The sequence below is a fragment of the Piliocolobus tephrosceles genome, chromosome 14 (assembly GCF_002776525.5).
Source record: "Piliocolobus tephrosceles isolate RC106 chromosome 14, ASM277652v3, whole genome shotgun sequence".
In the NCBI taxonomy this organism is placed as follows: Eukaryota; Metazoa; Chordata; class Mammalia; order Primates; family Cercopithecidae; genus Piliocolobus; species Piliocolobus tephrosceles.
The window spans coordinates 25708725-25725687 of NC_045447.1; the positions used below are offsets into that span (position 1 = coordinate 25708725).

Consider the following 16963-nt stretch of genomic DNA (forward strand, 5'->3'; position numbering starts at 1 on the left):
TTTTTTTTTTTTTTTTTTTTTTTTTTTTTTTTTGAGACAGAGTCTCGCTCTGTCGCCCAGGCTGGAGTGCAGTGGCCGGATCTCAGCTCACTGCAAGTTCCGCCTCCCGGGTTTAAGCCATTCTCCTGCCTCAGCCTCCCAAGTAGCTGGGACTACAGGCGCCCGCCACCTCGCCCGGCTAGTTTTTTGTATTTTTTAGTAGAGACAGGCTTTCACCGTGTTAGGCAGGATGGTCTCGATCTGCTGACCTCGTGATCCACCCGTCTCGGCCTCCCAAAGTGCTGGGATTACAGGCTTGAGCCACCGCGCCCGGCCTAATTTTTTAATTTTTTGTAGAGACAGGGTCTTCCTATGTTGCCCAAAATAGTCTCAAACTCCTGAGTTCAAGTGATCCTCCTGCCTTGGCCTCCCAAAGTGCTGGCATAATAGGCATGAGCCACCACGCTCAGCCCAATGAATACGCTTAATAGACATACATATAGAACTCTACAGGCCAGGCACCGTACCGGGTCATGCTGGTAATCCAAGCACTTTGGGAGGCCAAGGCAGCAGGATCACCTGAGCCCAGGAGTTCAAGGCTGCAGTGAGCTATGACTGCGCCACTGCATTTCAGCCTGGGCAACGGAGTGAGACTTTGTCTAAAAAAAGAAAGAAAGAAATAATGAAATTAAGACAGAGATACAAAAGAGCAGATCAAAAATACTAGAAGCTGGTTCTAAAGACTAATAGTCAAACCTGTGGCAACTTTGATCAAAACTAAGAACAACTTTATCTTAAGTAAACCCTTAAGAAAAAAAAGTTCTGTTTCCCAATCCATTGAATAAGGCTTACATAACCTTTATACCAAATCTGATAAGGACTGTACAAGAAATGAAATTCATAGACTAATCTCACTCCTGAGCATATATGCAAAAATCCTAAAACAAAAATTAAAAATGTTTTACTGAGATTAGCAATCCAAATTCAGAAATTTTGTATTAACAATGATACAAGGGGAGAGGAAAGGGTACATTGGCTATAAAAGGGTAGCACAAGGAGTCCTTGTGATGGAACTGTTCTGTATTTTAATTGTTCCAGTAATCACGTGAGAAGAAGTGTGAGAAGTGAGCTATGATTGCGCCACTGCATTTACTATCTTCTCATACCTGTGAGAAGATAGTAAAATAAACACACACCATTTGAGAGCAGTGATCTCTCCCACGTCCTTGGAACCCATGCTGGGACACTCTGTTCTCTTAATTTACTTCTATTTCATTAGCTGATTTCTTGGTCCCCTTTGCTGGTTCCTCCTGTCTTCTCAATAGGAGGTGAAGCGCCCTAGAACTCAGTCTTTGGATCCCTGCTCTTTCGTGTCTATACTCATTCACTTAGTGATGTCATCCTTTTCCACGGCTTTCAATACTATTTATACACTGATAAATCCCAAATTTTTATCTCCAACCCAGCCCTCTCCCAACTCATATATGCAGCTACCCACTCAGCATCTTCACTTGGATGTCAAATAGGTATCTCATGCCCACAACAACTTAACACGCCTGGTCTCCCCCACTCCCCTCCCCGCCTCCGCCAACCATCACTCCACATGCAGTCCTTCCCCACCCCAGTTCATGGCTGCTCCATCCTGCCAGTTGCTCAAATAAAAGAACTTAAGCATTATTCTGACACATCTTCTCTTTCTTTCATAGCCTACAGCTAGTCCATCAGCAAATCCTGTTGCCTCTTCAAAATATATGCAGAATCCAGCCACTTCTCAGTAGCTTTGCCACCATTGCTTGGGTACAGATCACCCTTGTTTCCCACCTGGATTATTACAATGGCTTCCTAACTGGTCTCCCTGCTTTAACCCTTGCTGCCTATAATCACTTCTAACATAGCAGCCGAAGTGTTTCTTTTTTTTTGAGACGGAGTCTCGCACTGTTGCCCAGGCTGGAGTGCAGTGTGCAATCTTGGCTCACTGCAACCTCCGCCTCCTGGGTTCAAGTGATTCTCCTGCCTCAGCCTCCCGAGTAGCTGAGAATACAGGCACCCACCACCATGCCCAGCTAATTTTTTGTATTTTTAGTAGAGATGGGGCTTCGCTATGTTGGTCAGGCTGGTCTTGAACTCCTGACCTCGTGATCTGCACACCTCGGCCTCCCGAAGTGCTGGGATTACAGAAGTGAGCCACCAAGCCCGGCCAAAGTGTTTATTTTAAATCTTAAATTATACTATCATGCTCTACCCAAAAATTTCCAACAGCTTCCCATCATATCCAAATAAAAGGCAAAATCCCTATGTGGCCACTGAGGATACAATCTAGCTCATTGCTTCTCTGGCCTCATCTTCTACTGCCTTCTCACTGCGTTCCTCCGCTCCAACCTCACAGGCCTCCTTGCTGCTCCTACAGCATATCAGGTACACTCCTGCCTCAGGGCCTGTGCATTTGCCATTCCTTCTTTTCAGAACACTCATTCCCCAGATGTGTGGTCCATTCCCTTATCTCCTAGGTTTCTGTGCAAATGTCATCCTTCTTCTTCTTCTTCTTCTTCTTTTTTTTTGAGATGGTGTCTCACTCTGTCCCCCAGGCTGGAGTACAGCGGTGCGATCTCTGCTCACTGCAACCTTCGCCTCCCAGGTTCAAGCGATTCTACCACCTCAGCCTACCGAGTAACTGGGACTACAGGTGCCTGCCACTACAGCTGGCTAACTTTTTGTATTATTATTATTATTATTATTATTATTATTATTTTGAGATAGAGTCTCGCTCTGTCGCCCAGGCTGGAGTGTAGTGGTGCAATTTCGGCTCACTGCAAGCTCCGCCTCCAGGGTTCACACCATTCTCCTGCCTCAGCTTCCCGAGTAGCTGGGACTACAGGCACCCGCCACCAGGCTCTGCTAAGTTTTTCTATTTTTAGTAGAGACAGGGTTTCACCTGTTAGCCAGGATGGTCTCAAACTCCTGACCTCGTGATCCACCCACCTCAGCCTCCCAAAGTGCTGGGATTACAGGCGTGAGCCACTGCGCCCAGCCTCGACCCTCTTAATGAAGTCATTCCTGGTCACAGCACATGTAATTGCAATCCATCTTATTCCCCTTTCTGTTTTATATTTCCCCAAAGCACATATCACCTTTGGACATAACATATATTTTATTTGTTACTGTCCCTCTTCTGTGACAAGAATGTAGGCTTCATGAAAATAGGAATTTCTGTTTTGTTCACTGGGGAATGCCTAACCCATTGAACAACAGTATCTGGCACATGGTAGGTGCTCAATAAAGATTTGTTAAATAAATAACTGGTGACATGTTGGTAGCTTTCCTCTTAAAGTCAGGATTTGTCAGGCCAGGCACTGGCTCACGCCTGTAATCCTAGCACTTTGGGAGGCTGAGGCGGGCAGATCACCTGAGATCAGGAGTTCAAGACTAGCCTGGCCAACATGGTGAAACTCTATCTCTACTAAAAATACAAAAAATTAGCTGGGTGTGGTGGCAGGAGCTTGTAATCCCAGCTACATGGGAGGCTGAAGCAGGAGAATCACTTGAACCTAGGAGACAGAGGTTTCAGTGAGCCGAGATCACGCCATTGCACTCCAGCCTGAGTGACAAGAGCAAAACTCCATCTAAAAAAAAAAAAAAAAAAAAGCCAGGATTTGCCACACTAGCTTCTATTTATCTATTTAACACAGTACTAAGGTCATAACCAGTGCATTAAGACAATAAAATAAAAAGGATAAGGAAGAAGAGGGGAAGAGGGCAGAGGAGGGAGATGGAGACCATCATGCAAAGCGAAGCATAGATGGGCACCAAATAGCTGCCTGGACTCCTAGCAGCTTTCTGGTTCCTAGTCTAGCCCCTTTTAGGTCCTAAGAGGACCCCTAGTATCCTGTCAGGAAACGCCCCACTTTCTTATGCTTGTTCAACTGGGTTCTGTTTCATGCAATTAAAAGAACCCTGACTAATGTGGTACCAAGTCTGCTCCATATACTATAGGGAAAGGAGGGAGGGGATGTGCAGAAAGAAATTCATAGGCTCTTCCCCTGATATGAATACTTAAGAGTGATGACACAGCAGTGGTCATGAGTCCACTGAACAAAAAATCTGCAGTGGAGGCCGGGTACAGCAGCTCACACCTGTAATCCTTGCACTTGGAAGGCCAAAGAGGGAGGATGGCTTGAGTCCAGGAGTCTGAGACCAGCCTGGTCAATATGGTAAACCCCGTCTCTAATAAAAATTAAAAATATTAGCCAGGCATGGTGGCAGGCACCTGTAATCCCAGAGCTTTGGGAGGCTGAGGCAGGAGAATTGCTTGAAACCAGGGAGGCAAAGGTTACAGTGGGCCAAGATTGTGCCACTGCACTCCAGCCTGGGTGACAGAGTGAAGCCCTGTCTCAAAAAGAAAAAAAAAAAGAATCATCAGTGGGATACAGCAGAAGGAGCACTAGCCTGGGAGACAGAAGATCCAGGTCACGGAACCCACTGCCAGGAGGTGGCCTTGGGCAGGTCAGTTAACCTCTTTAACCTCCATAAGGACCCATTTTCCTATTTGTAAATGGGAATGTTATTGCTACCTACTTCATAAGATTGTCACAGAGAATATTCAATGTAAAAGTTCTAGGTTATTTTATAATTCTGGAGCTGGGCAGAAAATGACTAGATGGTAGGTGAATACGACCTTTCTTGATCCCCTCTGCCAAGATACCCAAGAAAGTCATTTGCTATCAGAGTCTTTGCACCAAGTATGGTACAGGAACAAGTCTACCCTGCCCAGATGGTAAAATTGAGTCTCTGAGGGATTGGAAGCTTTGCTAGTAGCACAGTGAGTCTGTGAGGTTGGTAAGGGACCCTAGACTTGCCCAAGTCCGTAAGTCTAAGGGGGCCGAGTAGAGAAGAAAGAAGAGGAATTACCACTGCTCTTTGGTTCTTCCCTGGCAGGACGTCCGCCACATACTTGGTGATGGCAGCGCTTTGTAACTGCAGCCTCTCACACTGGTCCACAATCTTGTTCTGCAACACAAACAACGCTCATGGCATCTTGGTCCATGTACCTGAGCCATTCACTCCATCCCAGTGATTTTCTCCTGTTACCACACCTCAGCCACCCACTCCCATGGTCATAGCCCAGATCTCATGATTATCAAAAACTGCACCACCTCCTAAATCTCCACTTCAAGGATCCACACTCTCCCCACCATGCCCTATCCTTCTCACTACCTAATTCTAGGATCCCTATTCCAGCAACAGCTACGTTGAGGCCACCAACACATTAGTGGGACCACCTTTCACTGTCCATCATCCCCTTCTGTGACCTGACTTCCGTCTTTATCCCAGAACCCCAGCCTATCATTATAATAACTTTAAAACAAATTTTTCCTTTATGAACATTCTCAGGCTATATTATTTAGAAACATTTAAGATTAGAATCATTATATGTTGCTGGTGAACTGCACATTCTCTAAGTGACTTTATCTTTAGTAGTACGTTTGTCTTAAAGTCCATTTTGTCTTGTGTTTATTTTTATTTTTATTTAATTTTATGTATGTATGTATGTATGTATTTTTTGAGACAGAGTCTCACTTGGTTGCCCAAGCTGGAGTGCAGTGGCGCGATCTCGGCTCACTGCAACTTCCACCTCCCAGGTTCAAGCGATTCTCCTGCCTCAGCCTCCCAAGCAGCTGGGATTACAGGTGTGTGTCACCACGCCCAGCTACTTTTTACATTTTTAGTAGAGACAAGGTTTCACCATGTTGGCCAGGCTGGTCTCGATCTCCTGACCACATGATCTGCCTGCCTTGGCCTCCTAAAGTGCTGGGATTACAGGCGTGAGCCACTGCGCCTAGCCACTGGCCTTCTTTCTGTTCCTTAAATGCACCAAAGTACTGACCTCAGTGCCTTTGCACCTGTTGTACCATTTCTACCAGTCTGTGTGTGTGTGTGTGCCTCACTCCCCAACTCCATTCAGATGTCACCTTTTCAGATAGGTCTTCACTGACCATCTCCTTCCTCACCCAATCTCTTACTTTGCTTTCTTTTTCTCCCTTGCATTTATAACTCTCTGAATATATATTATGTGTTTGTTTACCTTTTGGGGTATCTGTCTCCCCCACCACTGAAACAGAAGCACCATAAGTCTGACTTCTCTATGTCCTAGTACTGCAAAAAGAGTTTCTGAACATAGAAGGCCCTGAATAAATGTTCGTTGAATGAATGAATGAACACCCACTGCCTTGACCACAAGAGGTTCAGCAGTTCAAGGCTCTCAAAGCTATCAGCATCATCCATGAGCTCAGGGGAGTTTTAGAAATGGGAAAGCTCGCCAGGAACGGTGGCTCACACCTGTAATCCCAACACTGCGGGAGGCTGAGGTGGGCAGATCACCTGAGATCAGGAGTTCGAGACCAGCCTGGCCAACATGGTAAAACCCCATATCTACCAAAAAATACAAAAATTAGCTAGGCGTAGTGGCATGCACCTGTAGTCCCAGCTACTCGGGAGGCTGAGGTGGGAAGAATCTCTTGAATCTAGGAAGCAGAGGTAGCAGTGAGCTGAAAGAGCGCCACTGCACTCCACACTCCAGCCTGGGCAACAGAGTGAGACTGTCTCAAAAAAAAAAAAAAAAAAAAAAAAGGAAAGAAAAAGAAATGGGAAAGCTGAGGCCCAAAGAGAAGTGACTTGTGACTTCCCCGAGAAGGTATGGGCCAGGGCCCTGCTTTTGCTCTCCTTTTCTCCAGGTGATACCTAGAGCCTGTCCAAGCAACAGTCCCTCCACTGTTTCCCCTAATAGTTCTGCCTCAGTTCCATCTGCCGAAAGTCAACTTAGCTACCTCTTCCAGGAAGCCCTTGTAAATCTTTCCACTCAGAAGTAGAAATTAGTCTTACATTTCACAGGTCCAAATACAAAGTTACAGAACTGAGTTGACTAGGAGGAAGCTGTGATCACCATGCACCATGGATTGAGAGCACTAAGAAGGCTTCTGAAAAACCACAAGGCAGGAATCCAGAGGTAGGAGAGCAGTAGAACTGGTGCTGGTTTTGGTAACAATCTTGCCCTAGGGTGAGATTTATTTGCTGACTGGATGGATAGAGGAAGGAATGTGCAAAATACAGAAATCTACTCTAATACAGAGGAAGAGAGGGTAAGACCCACCTCCCTTCAGGCAAAGGAGATAAATACGCATAGGGCCTCAGAGGGGTTCAAAGAAGGCTCCCTGGGGTAGAGTACAACGGAAACTAGCACCAGGCCTGCCACCTGCCCCAGGCTTCACTCTTTCCACCACTCAAATCCAGTCCTGATAGCTACTTTTAAGGTTTCCATGACATTCTCACCCCCATAAGCATCACTTCCTCCCTCCAACCGCCAAAGCAAAGCAGCAGTTTCCTCTTGCCTAGTCAGTGACTCCCTGGGTCCCACCCCTGAACATTAGGAAGCTTGGAGGAGTTACTGCCTTGTTCTGGGCCTCAGGTGCCTCATCTGTAAAATGTAGGTAGGACCCCTTCAAAGGCGTGGTCAAGACAGAATGAGATGACAGACATTTAAGTACTTTGGAGTTTGCAGTTTTTGTCTGTTATGCAAGTTGATTACACCATATTATCCAGGTTTATCTTCGTCATCATTATTGTTAATAGAGGTAACAGGTAGGACCAACCAGGAACTTTTGGGTGTTGCTGAAAAACTGAACCCCTCCCAAGCCCAGCACCCTATATAAGATGTGTTTATTACAGGTCACTCTGAGTAGGTGAAGTCCCCAGCGACAGCCCTCAGGCTTCACAACAGGGCTGAACTCCAGAGTGGGGTTGGGAGAAACAAGCTGTTTAATCAAATTGCAAGGAAATCCCCAGGGACCACAGAGAAGCCCCCAAGGTGACTCCGACTCTTCCAGTCTCAGCAGCTCAGGAGAATGGCGATGACAAGGAGGTGGCCATCCTGGAGCTGAGGGGGAAGTGGAGGTGGGGAGAAAGCCTGGGTGAAGGGGAGTCTCCTGATATTCTCCCTACTCCCTCCGTTTATCCAGCTGAAACCCTTAAACCAGCTTGAAGTACAGTCAAGGCCAATCCTGAAAGGGAAAAAGATCACGGCACCAGACGCCAGAAGGCGGCAGGAGCAGGGTAAAGAGGCGAAAGGAGGAGGAGGGCTTCGAGTCCAGGGGTTAAGGGATAAGGACGCGCTGGATTTTATCAGTGTCAGTTTCCACAGGGGCAGGAGCTGGGGCACATCTTGCGCTGAGAACTGGAGCAGCTAAGACTTTCATTGTCCTATGCCAGCCCCAGCTCCCAAAACAGAGCAATGGAAGGGGCCTGGGGAGCCTGGATCCCCTTATCGCTAAGCATTTTACTCACTATCTTATTTATACCTCACAAGTCTAATAAATACGCGCTAGTATTATTGTTGTTGTCCCCAAACTACAGATGAAGACACTGAGGCTCAGTTACGTGACTCACAGGGAGTGGATTCGAACTCACACCAGCCTGACTTCAGAGACCACACCCTTAACCGCCTAGTCCTACAGCCAAAGCCACCGAGGAGCCTGGGCTCCGGGGCCGGCTGTCGTGTCCGCCAAGCCCCAGGCTCCCCAGTCCCTGCCGGGTCCCGCCAGGCGCGCCCAGTCCCTCCAGAGCCCTCGCCTTCCGGCGCCCACGCCCGCTCACCCGCAGCTCCTCGGCGCGCTCCTCCGCCCGGCGGATGCGGTGCCCCCGGCAGCGACCGCCCAGCCCCGCGCAGGCGGCGCACACGGGCCGTCTCTCGGAGCGGCAGAACCAGCTCAGAGCCTGGCCGTGTTCGGGGCAGAGTGGCCCCGGCTCAGGCCCCGGCCGGAGACCAGCCCCGGGCCCCGGCTCCGCGCCCTCGGCGGACATGGCCGTGCTCCCGCGCCGTGCGCTCCACCTGTCGCAGGTGGCTGTGGGCGGGGCCTGGTTGACCCCGCCCCCGGCCCTCCCGGTGCGCCAGCGCGCCCCGCCGCTGCGCCTCCTCCCACCCCACCCGCGTTCGCATCCCGCCCAGGGCGGCACAGCAGGTCTCTTTAAATTCTTTGTTGAATGAAATCGCGATTGTATGCGTATTTGTTCTACAACAAACATAAAACTCCAAATATTAGTGTGACCGTAGGAAACTTTATTGAGCACTTATTAAGTGCCAGGCTTTCGCTGAGAACTTTGCAAGCGTTCTGTTATGTAATCCCGACCACTGCGCTTTTTGAGAGGCAGCTTGAGCTGCCTAGCTTCAAGCAAGGCTGTGCTGACAAACTGCCTGAGCTCAGTTCCTGTTTGGCTGTTCACTGGGTGGGAACCCCAGCTGTAAAATGGGGTGAGAGTACCTGTCTCCCAGACGACTGAGGAGTAAATGCGCTAAATACGTAAAACAATATCTGGAACACAGCAGCTGCCATCGCTAAGTGTCTACTAATAGTGCGAATAAAGCACTATTAGGATCCCATTTTTATGGAAGTGGCTTGCCAAAGGTCACAGTTACTAGCTGGTAGCCATGAGATTGGAACCTAGGCAGTGTGACTTAAGGTTACTATAATTAATAATTTTTTAAATGGAACATTGAGGCCGAGTGAGAAACATCTGTATTAAGCTGATTTTCTCAAAGTATTTACATCCAAATTTTTTGAATTTGAATATTTGAGTTTTCTTTTTAAACTAGCATTGAAAAAAAGTAATGCGTTTTTATTTTGAAGAAAACAAAATATGAAAATAAGCATGTGGAAGAAAAATCCACCCACCCCCACCCCAGAATGAAAAACTGCTAACATGTACCTCAGCTGTTTAGGGTTTTCCCCCCTAGGATCTTATATATTAGTCTGAGCCCACATTGAGCCCTCTGCTGGGGATCCAGTCTCTTCTGTCTGCGCATACAAGGAGAACACTGCTCTCCAACTCTAAATTCTTTTTTCTTCCTCTTTTTTTGAGATAGGGTCTCACTGTGTCACCCCGGCTGGAGTGCAGTGGGGCAATCATAGCTCACTGCAACCTCGACCTCCCCAGCTCAAGTGATCCTCCCACCTCAGTCTCCTGAGTAGCTGGTACTACAGGCACATGCCACCATGCCCAGCTAAGTTTTGTATTTTTCGTAGAGACAGGGTTTTGCCATGTTGCCCAGGCTGATTTCAAACTCCTAGGCTCAAGCCGTCCTCCCCATTCAGCCTCCCAAAGTGCTGGGATTACAGGTGTGAGCCACCACACCTGGCCACCAACCCCAAATTATTTCTTAGGGGTCTTGGCAGAAAGCTGGGCACTCTCTCAAAAGGGGAAGGGCCCAGGCCTTCAGGTGTCAGAGAGTACTCTGAGTGCATCAGAACTGAACACAGGCGGGAGCTAAACTGAAAGAGAAACATTACATTGCATAGCTCACAGGGGCTCTAGCACCTCTACTCTGAAGCTTCTCTAAGCAATGGCTACACAAAGGAGATAGAACCCTTTCCTTCTCAGCCACTACTGCTTTAGCCCCTGAGGGGTAAGGGCAGCTAACAGCTCCAGAGCTACCCAGAGCAGCACACAGTGGTGTCATCATCCACTGGGGACACATTGTCACCCCAGATAGACAATATTACACCATATGACTAGAGAGGACACAGAGTGAAATACAGTCATTGGTTTCATCCCGGCTACACAGCTTACAGCTATGAGATCTTGGTCAGGTTACTTACATCTTCTGTGTCTGTTTTCTTATCTCTACAATAGAGGTGATAATAATACTCTCTACCTTAGAGGGCTCCTTCAAGAATGAAATGAGATCTTGTCTGCAAAGTGTTCAGTTTGGGCGTCTGATATACACTAGGGGAATAATAAAAGTTTTTATTATATGCGTGAGGATCTGTAAATATAGTTGTAGCGGGTTTCGGAATGTAAATTGTGTGAGGTTCTTTGGCGACAGGGGTGCTGCGTTCCTGGCATCAAAAGAAGTTTCCAGTGCATCCCAGTGGGAGGGTGATGGCCTCATAACAGCATCTACCCTCCTCTGGGGGTGGGGAGGGAAATAGGCCACGGTAATTAGAGATTGTGGTTACCATTTGTTCCTTCTAAGGACTGGGGATGGGGAATTATTAAACCCTATGGTGAAACAAAGAAAACAGGAGGTGCTTTTTGTGTGGCTCACTGCAAGCTCTGCCTCCTGGGTTCACACCATTCTCCTGCCTCAGCCTCCCAAGTATGTGGGACTACAGGTGCCCGCCACCACACCCGGCTAATTTTTTTGTATTTTTAGTAGAGACAGGATTTCACCATGTTAGCCAGGATGGTCTCGATCTTCTGACCTCATGATCCACCCGCCTCGGTCTCCCAAAGTGCTGGGATTACAGGCGTGAGCCATCGCGTCCGACTGTGTGAAGACTAAAAAGAAAAGAGGTTATGTGGCCGGGAGCAGTGGCTAATGCACTTTGGAAAGCTGAGGCAGGCAGATCACTTGAGGAGTTTGAGACCAGTCTGGTCAACATGGTGAAACCCCGTATCTACTAAAAACACAAAAATTCGCTAGGCGTGGTGGCGCACACCTGTAATCCTAGCTACTGGGGAGGCTGAGGCATGAGAATCGCTTGAACCTGGGAGGCGGAGGTTGCAGTGAACTGAGATCACACCACTGCACTCCAGCCAGGGCAACAGAGCAAGACTCTGTTTCAAAAAAAAAAAAAAAGAAAGAAAGAAAAAAAAGAGATTGTGGAGGGCAGGGAGGAGGAACAAGGGTTAAAATCCTTAGGGAAAGTTGGGGCGGGGGGCTTTCACTGGGTGTGGTCCTAGAGCAGTCATTGGCCCTACCAGGTCCAGAATCTGGAAAACAGCCCCTAAATCACCAGAGTTGCTTTCAGGCAGAGGTCTCAGCAAATGCAAAGGGCTAAGGTAGGAGTGGATTTACTTTTATCAAGTCAGGTTCCTCTGTTTCACCTCTTGTGAGCCAAGTTGGACTGGAACTGGAGAATCGCCCTTTTCCTATCTGTTCATCAAGCCCTGCAGGACACATCCGGGATACTCATAAACTCCCCGGTTGTGGCTCTTAAGCTTTTTCAGGCTTCAGAATTGTTGGAGGACAGCGGATGGTCAGGAGGGGAAAGAGGAGAAGTTGTAAAACACGCAGACTTTCCAGTAAGATTTTCATCCATTAAGTGTGGGGGCATTTGTGGCAGTCACTCCTTGACTAGGATGCAAAGGAGCCCCTTGACTGTTTCTAGAAACACTGCCCTAAGGCAGTGGCAACGCTTTATTAGGTGGCATATCAATAAATTCAAGGGGTGGATATCAGCATCTTTTATAAAAAGAAAGAAAAGACTGGGCACAATGGCTCATGACTGTAATCTCAGCATTTTGGGAGGCCGAGGAGGGTGGATCACCTGAGGTCAGGAGTTGGAGACCAGCCTGGGCAACATGACGAAACTCTGTCTCTACCAAAAATATAAAAACTAGCCAGGTGTGATGGCACATGCCTGTAGTCCTAGCTACTCGGGAGGCAGAGTGAGACTCTGTCTCCAAAAAAGGAAAAAAGAAAAAAGAAAAGAATGAAGAACAAAACAGAAAACATGCTCTTAGTAAGATTTTTGTTGTTCTTTCAATTACCTGTATATAGTTAAACAAAATGAATGGAAGGCCATTGTTTTGTACTGGGCTTCCACACTAGGCCCCACCAGACCAGACTAAAACAAAATGGAGTTACTCATGCTAAATTTCCACTTCACCAAACCAAAACTAAGTTGTTTATCTGAACTTCCAAGAAATTGGGAGAGAAAAGAGAAAGAGAGAGCGTATTAAAATCCCCAAACAGTACAGAATTAGCTGGAATGATAAGGAAGTCCTCTCTGTTTTAACCCTGAAAGGAAATTAACTTTGAAACGAGCAATCCCCTTTTTTTCCCTTATTTGTTTTTTTTTTTTTTTTTTTTTTTTTTTTTCCCAGCTCTTTTCTACCTATAAAACCCATCTCCTCTGTTCAGCTCATTGGAATATTCTGTTTTGTAGAACGAGGTATTGCCTGATTCTAGAAGTGCTAATAAAAGCCAATAAGGTCACTTAACTACATTTGTTGAAATTTTGTCTTTGGCCTATATATACATATATATGCACCGTGGAGAATGAAAGTATTTCTTTATGAGGTTAAAAAAGTTTGAAAGCTGCTTAGAACTCTTAGGGGACCTCTGGAGGCTTCATGGGCATGGGCAGGGCTGTACTTGAACTTCAGGCACTCTGAGCTAGGGAGAGAAGAATGGACACCTTTGTTACATTTTAGTCATTCAACAGATTTATTGAGCCCCTGGCCTTCGACACTGGGGATACAACAGTCAAGAAGAACAAAGTCTACTTTCATGAACAAATAAAATGCAACAAATGGATATGTAATATAATGTCAGTAATGATAAGGGCTATGAAAAAGATCCAAGTTTTGCAGGAAAAAGTGCATGATGGAGGTGCTGGTGTAGAAAGGATGGTGTAGAAGGCCTCTCAGGTAAGTGACACTGGAAAAAGCAAGGCATGAAAACATCTGGGGAGGAGCTTTCCAGGCAGAGGACTAGCAAGTGCAAGACGTCTTTCTGTACCATCAACTCTGCTCCCCAATCTTCAAAGAACCTCACATGATTTACAATGTGTGAAAACCTGCTACAAATATACTTACAGGTCCTCACACATAGGTTAAAGCATTCCTTAGCTCCCACTATATGATACAAGCTGGAACATATTTATTTTATAAAATTGGGATTATGTGTACAACCTGCTCTCTAACCTGCCCTTTCACTTGCTCATTTATAGCATTTGGTTTGGATCTTTTTTAAAAAACTTAAAAAAAAATAATTTCTGGGCCAGGCACAGTGGCTCACACCTGTAATCCCAGCACTTTGGGAAGACGAGGCAGGCGGATCAGGAGGTCAGAAGATCGAAACCATCCTGGCTATCACAGTGAAACTCTGTCTCTACTAAAAATACAAAAATAAAAAAAAAAGAAAGAAAGAAAGGAAAGAAAGAAAGAAATTAGCTGGGAGTGGTGGCGGGCACCTGAAGTCCTAGCTACTTGGGAGGCTGAGGCAGGAGAATAACATGAACCTGGGAGGCGGAGCTTGCAGTGAGCTGAGATAGCGCCACTGCTCTCCAGCCTGGGGGATAGAGCGAGACTCCATCTCAAAAAAACCAAAAAAAACAAAAAAACAAAACCATAAAAAAAACTTCTGTAGAGACCTGAGTCTTGCTATGTTGCTAGACCGGTCTCAAATTCCTGGCCTCAAGTGATCCTCCCACCTCAGCCTCCCAAATTGTTGAGATTACAGGTGTGAGCCACCAGGCCTGGCCTAAATTTTTTATTGTAATGAACATTTTGGAAAGTCTTTTGGAAAGGACTATTCTTCCCTAGCCTTTACTTTCCCTCAGGCCTTCTCCTCGGTGTCAGGCCCAGCCTTTTCTGCCTGCCTGGTGGGGCCTTGGCCTGGCCCAGCCCAGCCCAGCCCCCTTCTGCCTGGGCCTGTGTCCATCCCTCCTTCCTTCTCAGAGACTGATCCAATATCTCTGGTGCCAGGACTGGAAGTCATCTGACTGGAGGTTGCATGGTTTCCAGGAATAGCAATAAGACTACCAACACTGTGGCTTCTTTTCCTCCTGGGGTATTTTCACAGTACAGCCAGCTTTAACCATCACTTTTAAGAGGGATTTGGCAGCCTGCCATGCAGACAAATTCAGATCACATGGGTCCTCTATGATGAAGTCCAAGTCTTCCAATGACAGAGTCCTCTCTGCTCAGGCCAGACTGAACTAGATGAGAACAGCTCTCTTCTCTAGAGGGCTCTTCAGACCAGCCTACTTCACAGGAGGGATGTTATCAATCTGGGCAAGTCCAGGAGAGAATAACCAACTCAGGCCATAAAGAGCCAAAAACTAGGATTATATTTAAACAAGGCAGAGCTACAGGCTGCTGTGGTTTGAATGTGTCCCCCAAAGTTCATGTGTTGGAAACTGAATTCCCATTGTAATAGTGTTGAGAGGTAGGACCTTTAAGAGGTGATTAGATCATGAGGGCTCTGACCTCATGTGTGGATTAATGAAGTTATTGTGGGAGTGGGTTCCTGATAGAAGGATAAGTCTCTCCCCTTCCCTCTCTAGCTCCTGCACATTATCATGTGATGTCTTCCACCATGTCATAATGCAGTAAGAAGGCTCTCACCAGATACAGCCTCTCGATCTTGGACTTCCCAGTCTCCAGAACCATGAGCCAAATCCATTTCTGTTCATAATAAATTACCCAGTCTGTAGTATTCTGTTATAGCAGCACAAAATGGACTAAGACAAAGGCACTGGTAGTGTAAAGTTGAGGGGATGTGAAGTGAGGAGCCAGGAGAGGTCGACATGAAATTATGTTGCTTATACCCATAGCATTCTATCATGTCCTAACTGTCTGTCATGACTGTCTTTCCCTTTTAATGTTTGTTCAAAAATATTCAATGGCCATCTACCATGTGCCAGCCCTACACTGTTCAATACCATAGCCACTAGCCCCATGTGGCTATTTAAATTTAATTAAAATAAATAACATTTAAAATTCAGTTCTTCAGTTGAACTAGCTACATTTCAAGTGCTCAATAGCTAGTAGGGCTAGTGATTAGTGTATTAGACAATGCAAGTGGCCGGGCGCGGTGGCTCAAGCCTGTAATCCCAGCACTTTGGGAGGCCAAGACGGGCGGATCACGAGGTCAGGAGATCGAGACCATCCTGGCTAACACGGTGAAAGCCCGTCTGTACTAAAAAAAATACAAAAAAACTAGTCGGGCGAGGTGGCGGGCGCCTGTGGTCCCAACTACTCAGGAGGCTGAGGCAGGAGAATGGTGTAAACCCGGGAGGCGGAGCTTGCAGTGAGCCGAGATCCGGCCACTGCACTCCAGCCTGGGTGACAGAGCGAGACTCCGTCTCAAAAAAAAAAAAAAAAGACAATGCAAGTATAGAACATTTCCATAATTGCAGAAAGTTCTATTGTAGTGCTGTGCCAGACCCTGGGTTAGACACCAACCATACAAGTGTAAATGAGACTCAGTCACTGCCTCTGTTGCTTGCAGTTGAGTGAGAGAGAGAAGTAAATGAAAAGTTATACTATGTGGTGGAAAGTGTGGGAGCTTTGGAAGCACAGAAGAATAGTTAACCCAGTCTGGAGAAGGGGAGAAAGGGTTAGGGAAGACTTGGGGCGTAGAGAGGGAGGTGGCCTCTAAGCTGAGGATAAAGTCATATGCTGCATAATAACATTTTGATCAATGATGGACTGCATGTACCTGGTGGTCCCATAAGATTATAATACTGAGTTGGGCGCAGTGGCCCACACCTATAATCCCAGCACTTTGGGAGGGTGAGGCGAGCGGATCACGAGATCAGGAGTTTGAGACCTGCCTGACCAACATGGTGAAACCCCGTCTCTACTAAAAATACAAGAATTAGCTGGGTGTGGTGATGCATGCCTGTAATCCCAGCTACTTAGGAGACTGAGGTAGGAGAATCGCTTGAACTAAGGAGGCGGAAGTTGCAGTGAGCCGAGATTGCACTACTGCACCCCAGCCTGGGCAAGTCACTTACATGGCTGGCATTTGGTGCTAGCTACTGGATGGGCCATGTCTCTCAAACAGACTAGCCTGGTCCTCTTCCCATGCTGGCAGTGTTCCAAGAGGATACGAGCAGAAACTGCAAGGCCTTTTGTAGCTTAAACTCAAGAAGTTCCGCAGTGTCACTCATGCTGCATTCTATTGGTCAAAACAAGTTACAAAGCCAGCCTTAACGGGAAGAGCTACAAAGAAGTTGTGGTCGTTTTTAATCTATCACACTCTGATGTTGGCCTGAATCCAGGTGGTAGGTAGAGAGAAGTGAACAGATTTTTATTTTTATAATGTTTGGGAGGCAGAATTGAGAAGTCTCGAGGGTTGTTCTTGAACAAGGAAGCGAGGGTAAAGTTACAAATGACTCCTAGATCCTTGACTTGGGTGACTGGTGAATGGTAGTGCCCAGCACTTAGAGGGAAAAGAGGGGGAACAGGTTTGGGGGGAAGA

The 16963-nt window shown here is 46.8% G+C and overlaps 1 protein-coding gene across 3 annotated transcripts in view; it reads right to left on the reverse strand.

The window, feature by feature from the left end:
• Window positions 1-8873, reverse strand: part of BSPRY (B-box and SPRY domain containing) — a 22797-nt gene extending 13924 nt beyond the window's left edge. For all 3 annotated transcript variants that reach the window (XM_023223780.2, XM_023223778.3, XM_023223781.3), the window contains exons 1-2: window positions 8623-8873; window positions 4885-4983 (exon numbers count right to left, since the gene is read on the reverse strand). In XM_023223780.2, the coding sequence (XP_023079548.1) occupies window positions 4885-4983; window positions 8623-8829 (306 nt within the window). In that variant the 5' untranslated portion in view covers window positions 8830-8873. The remainder of the gene's footprint in view (window positions 1-4884; window positions 4984-8622) is intronic.
• Between the last annotated feature and the right edge of the window lie 8090 nt (window positions 8874-16963).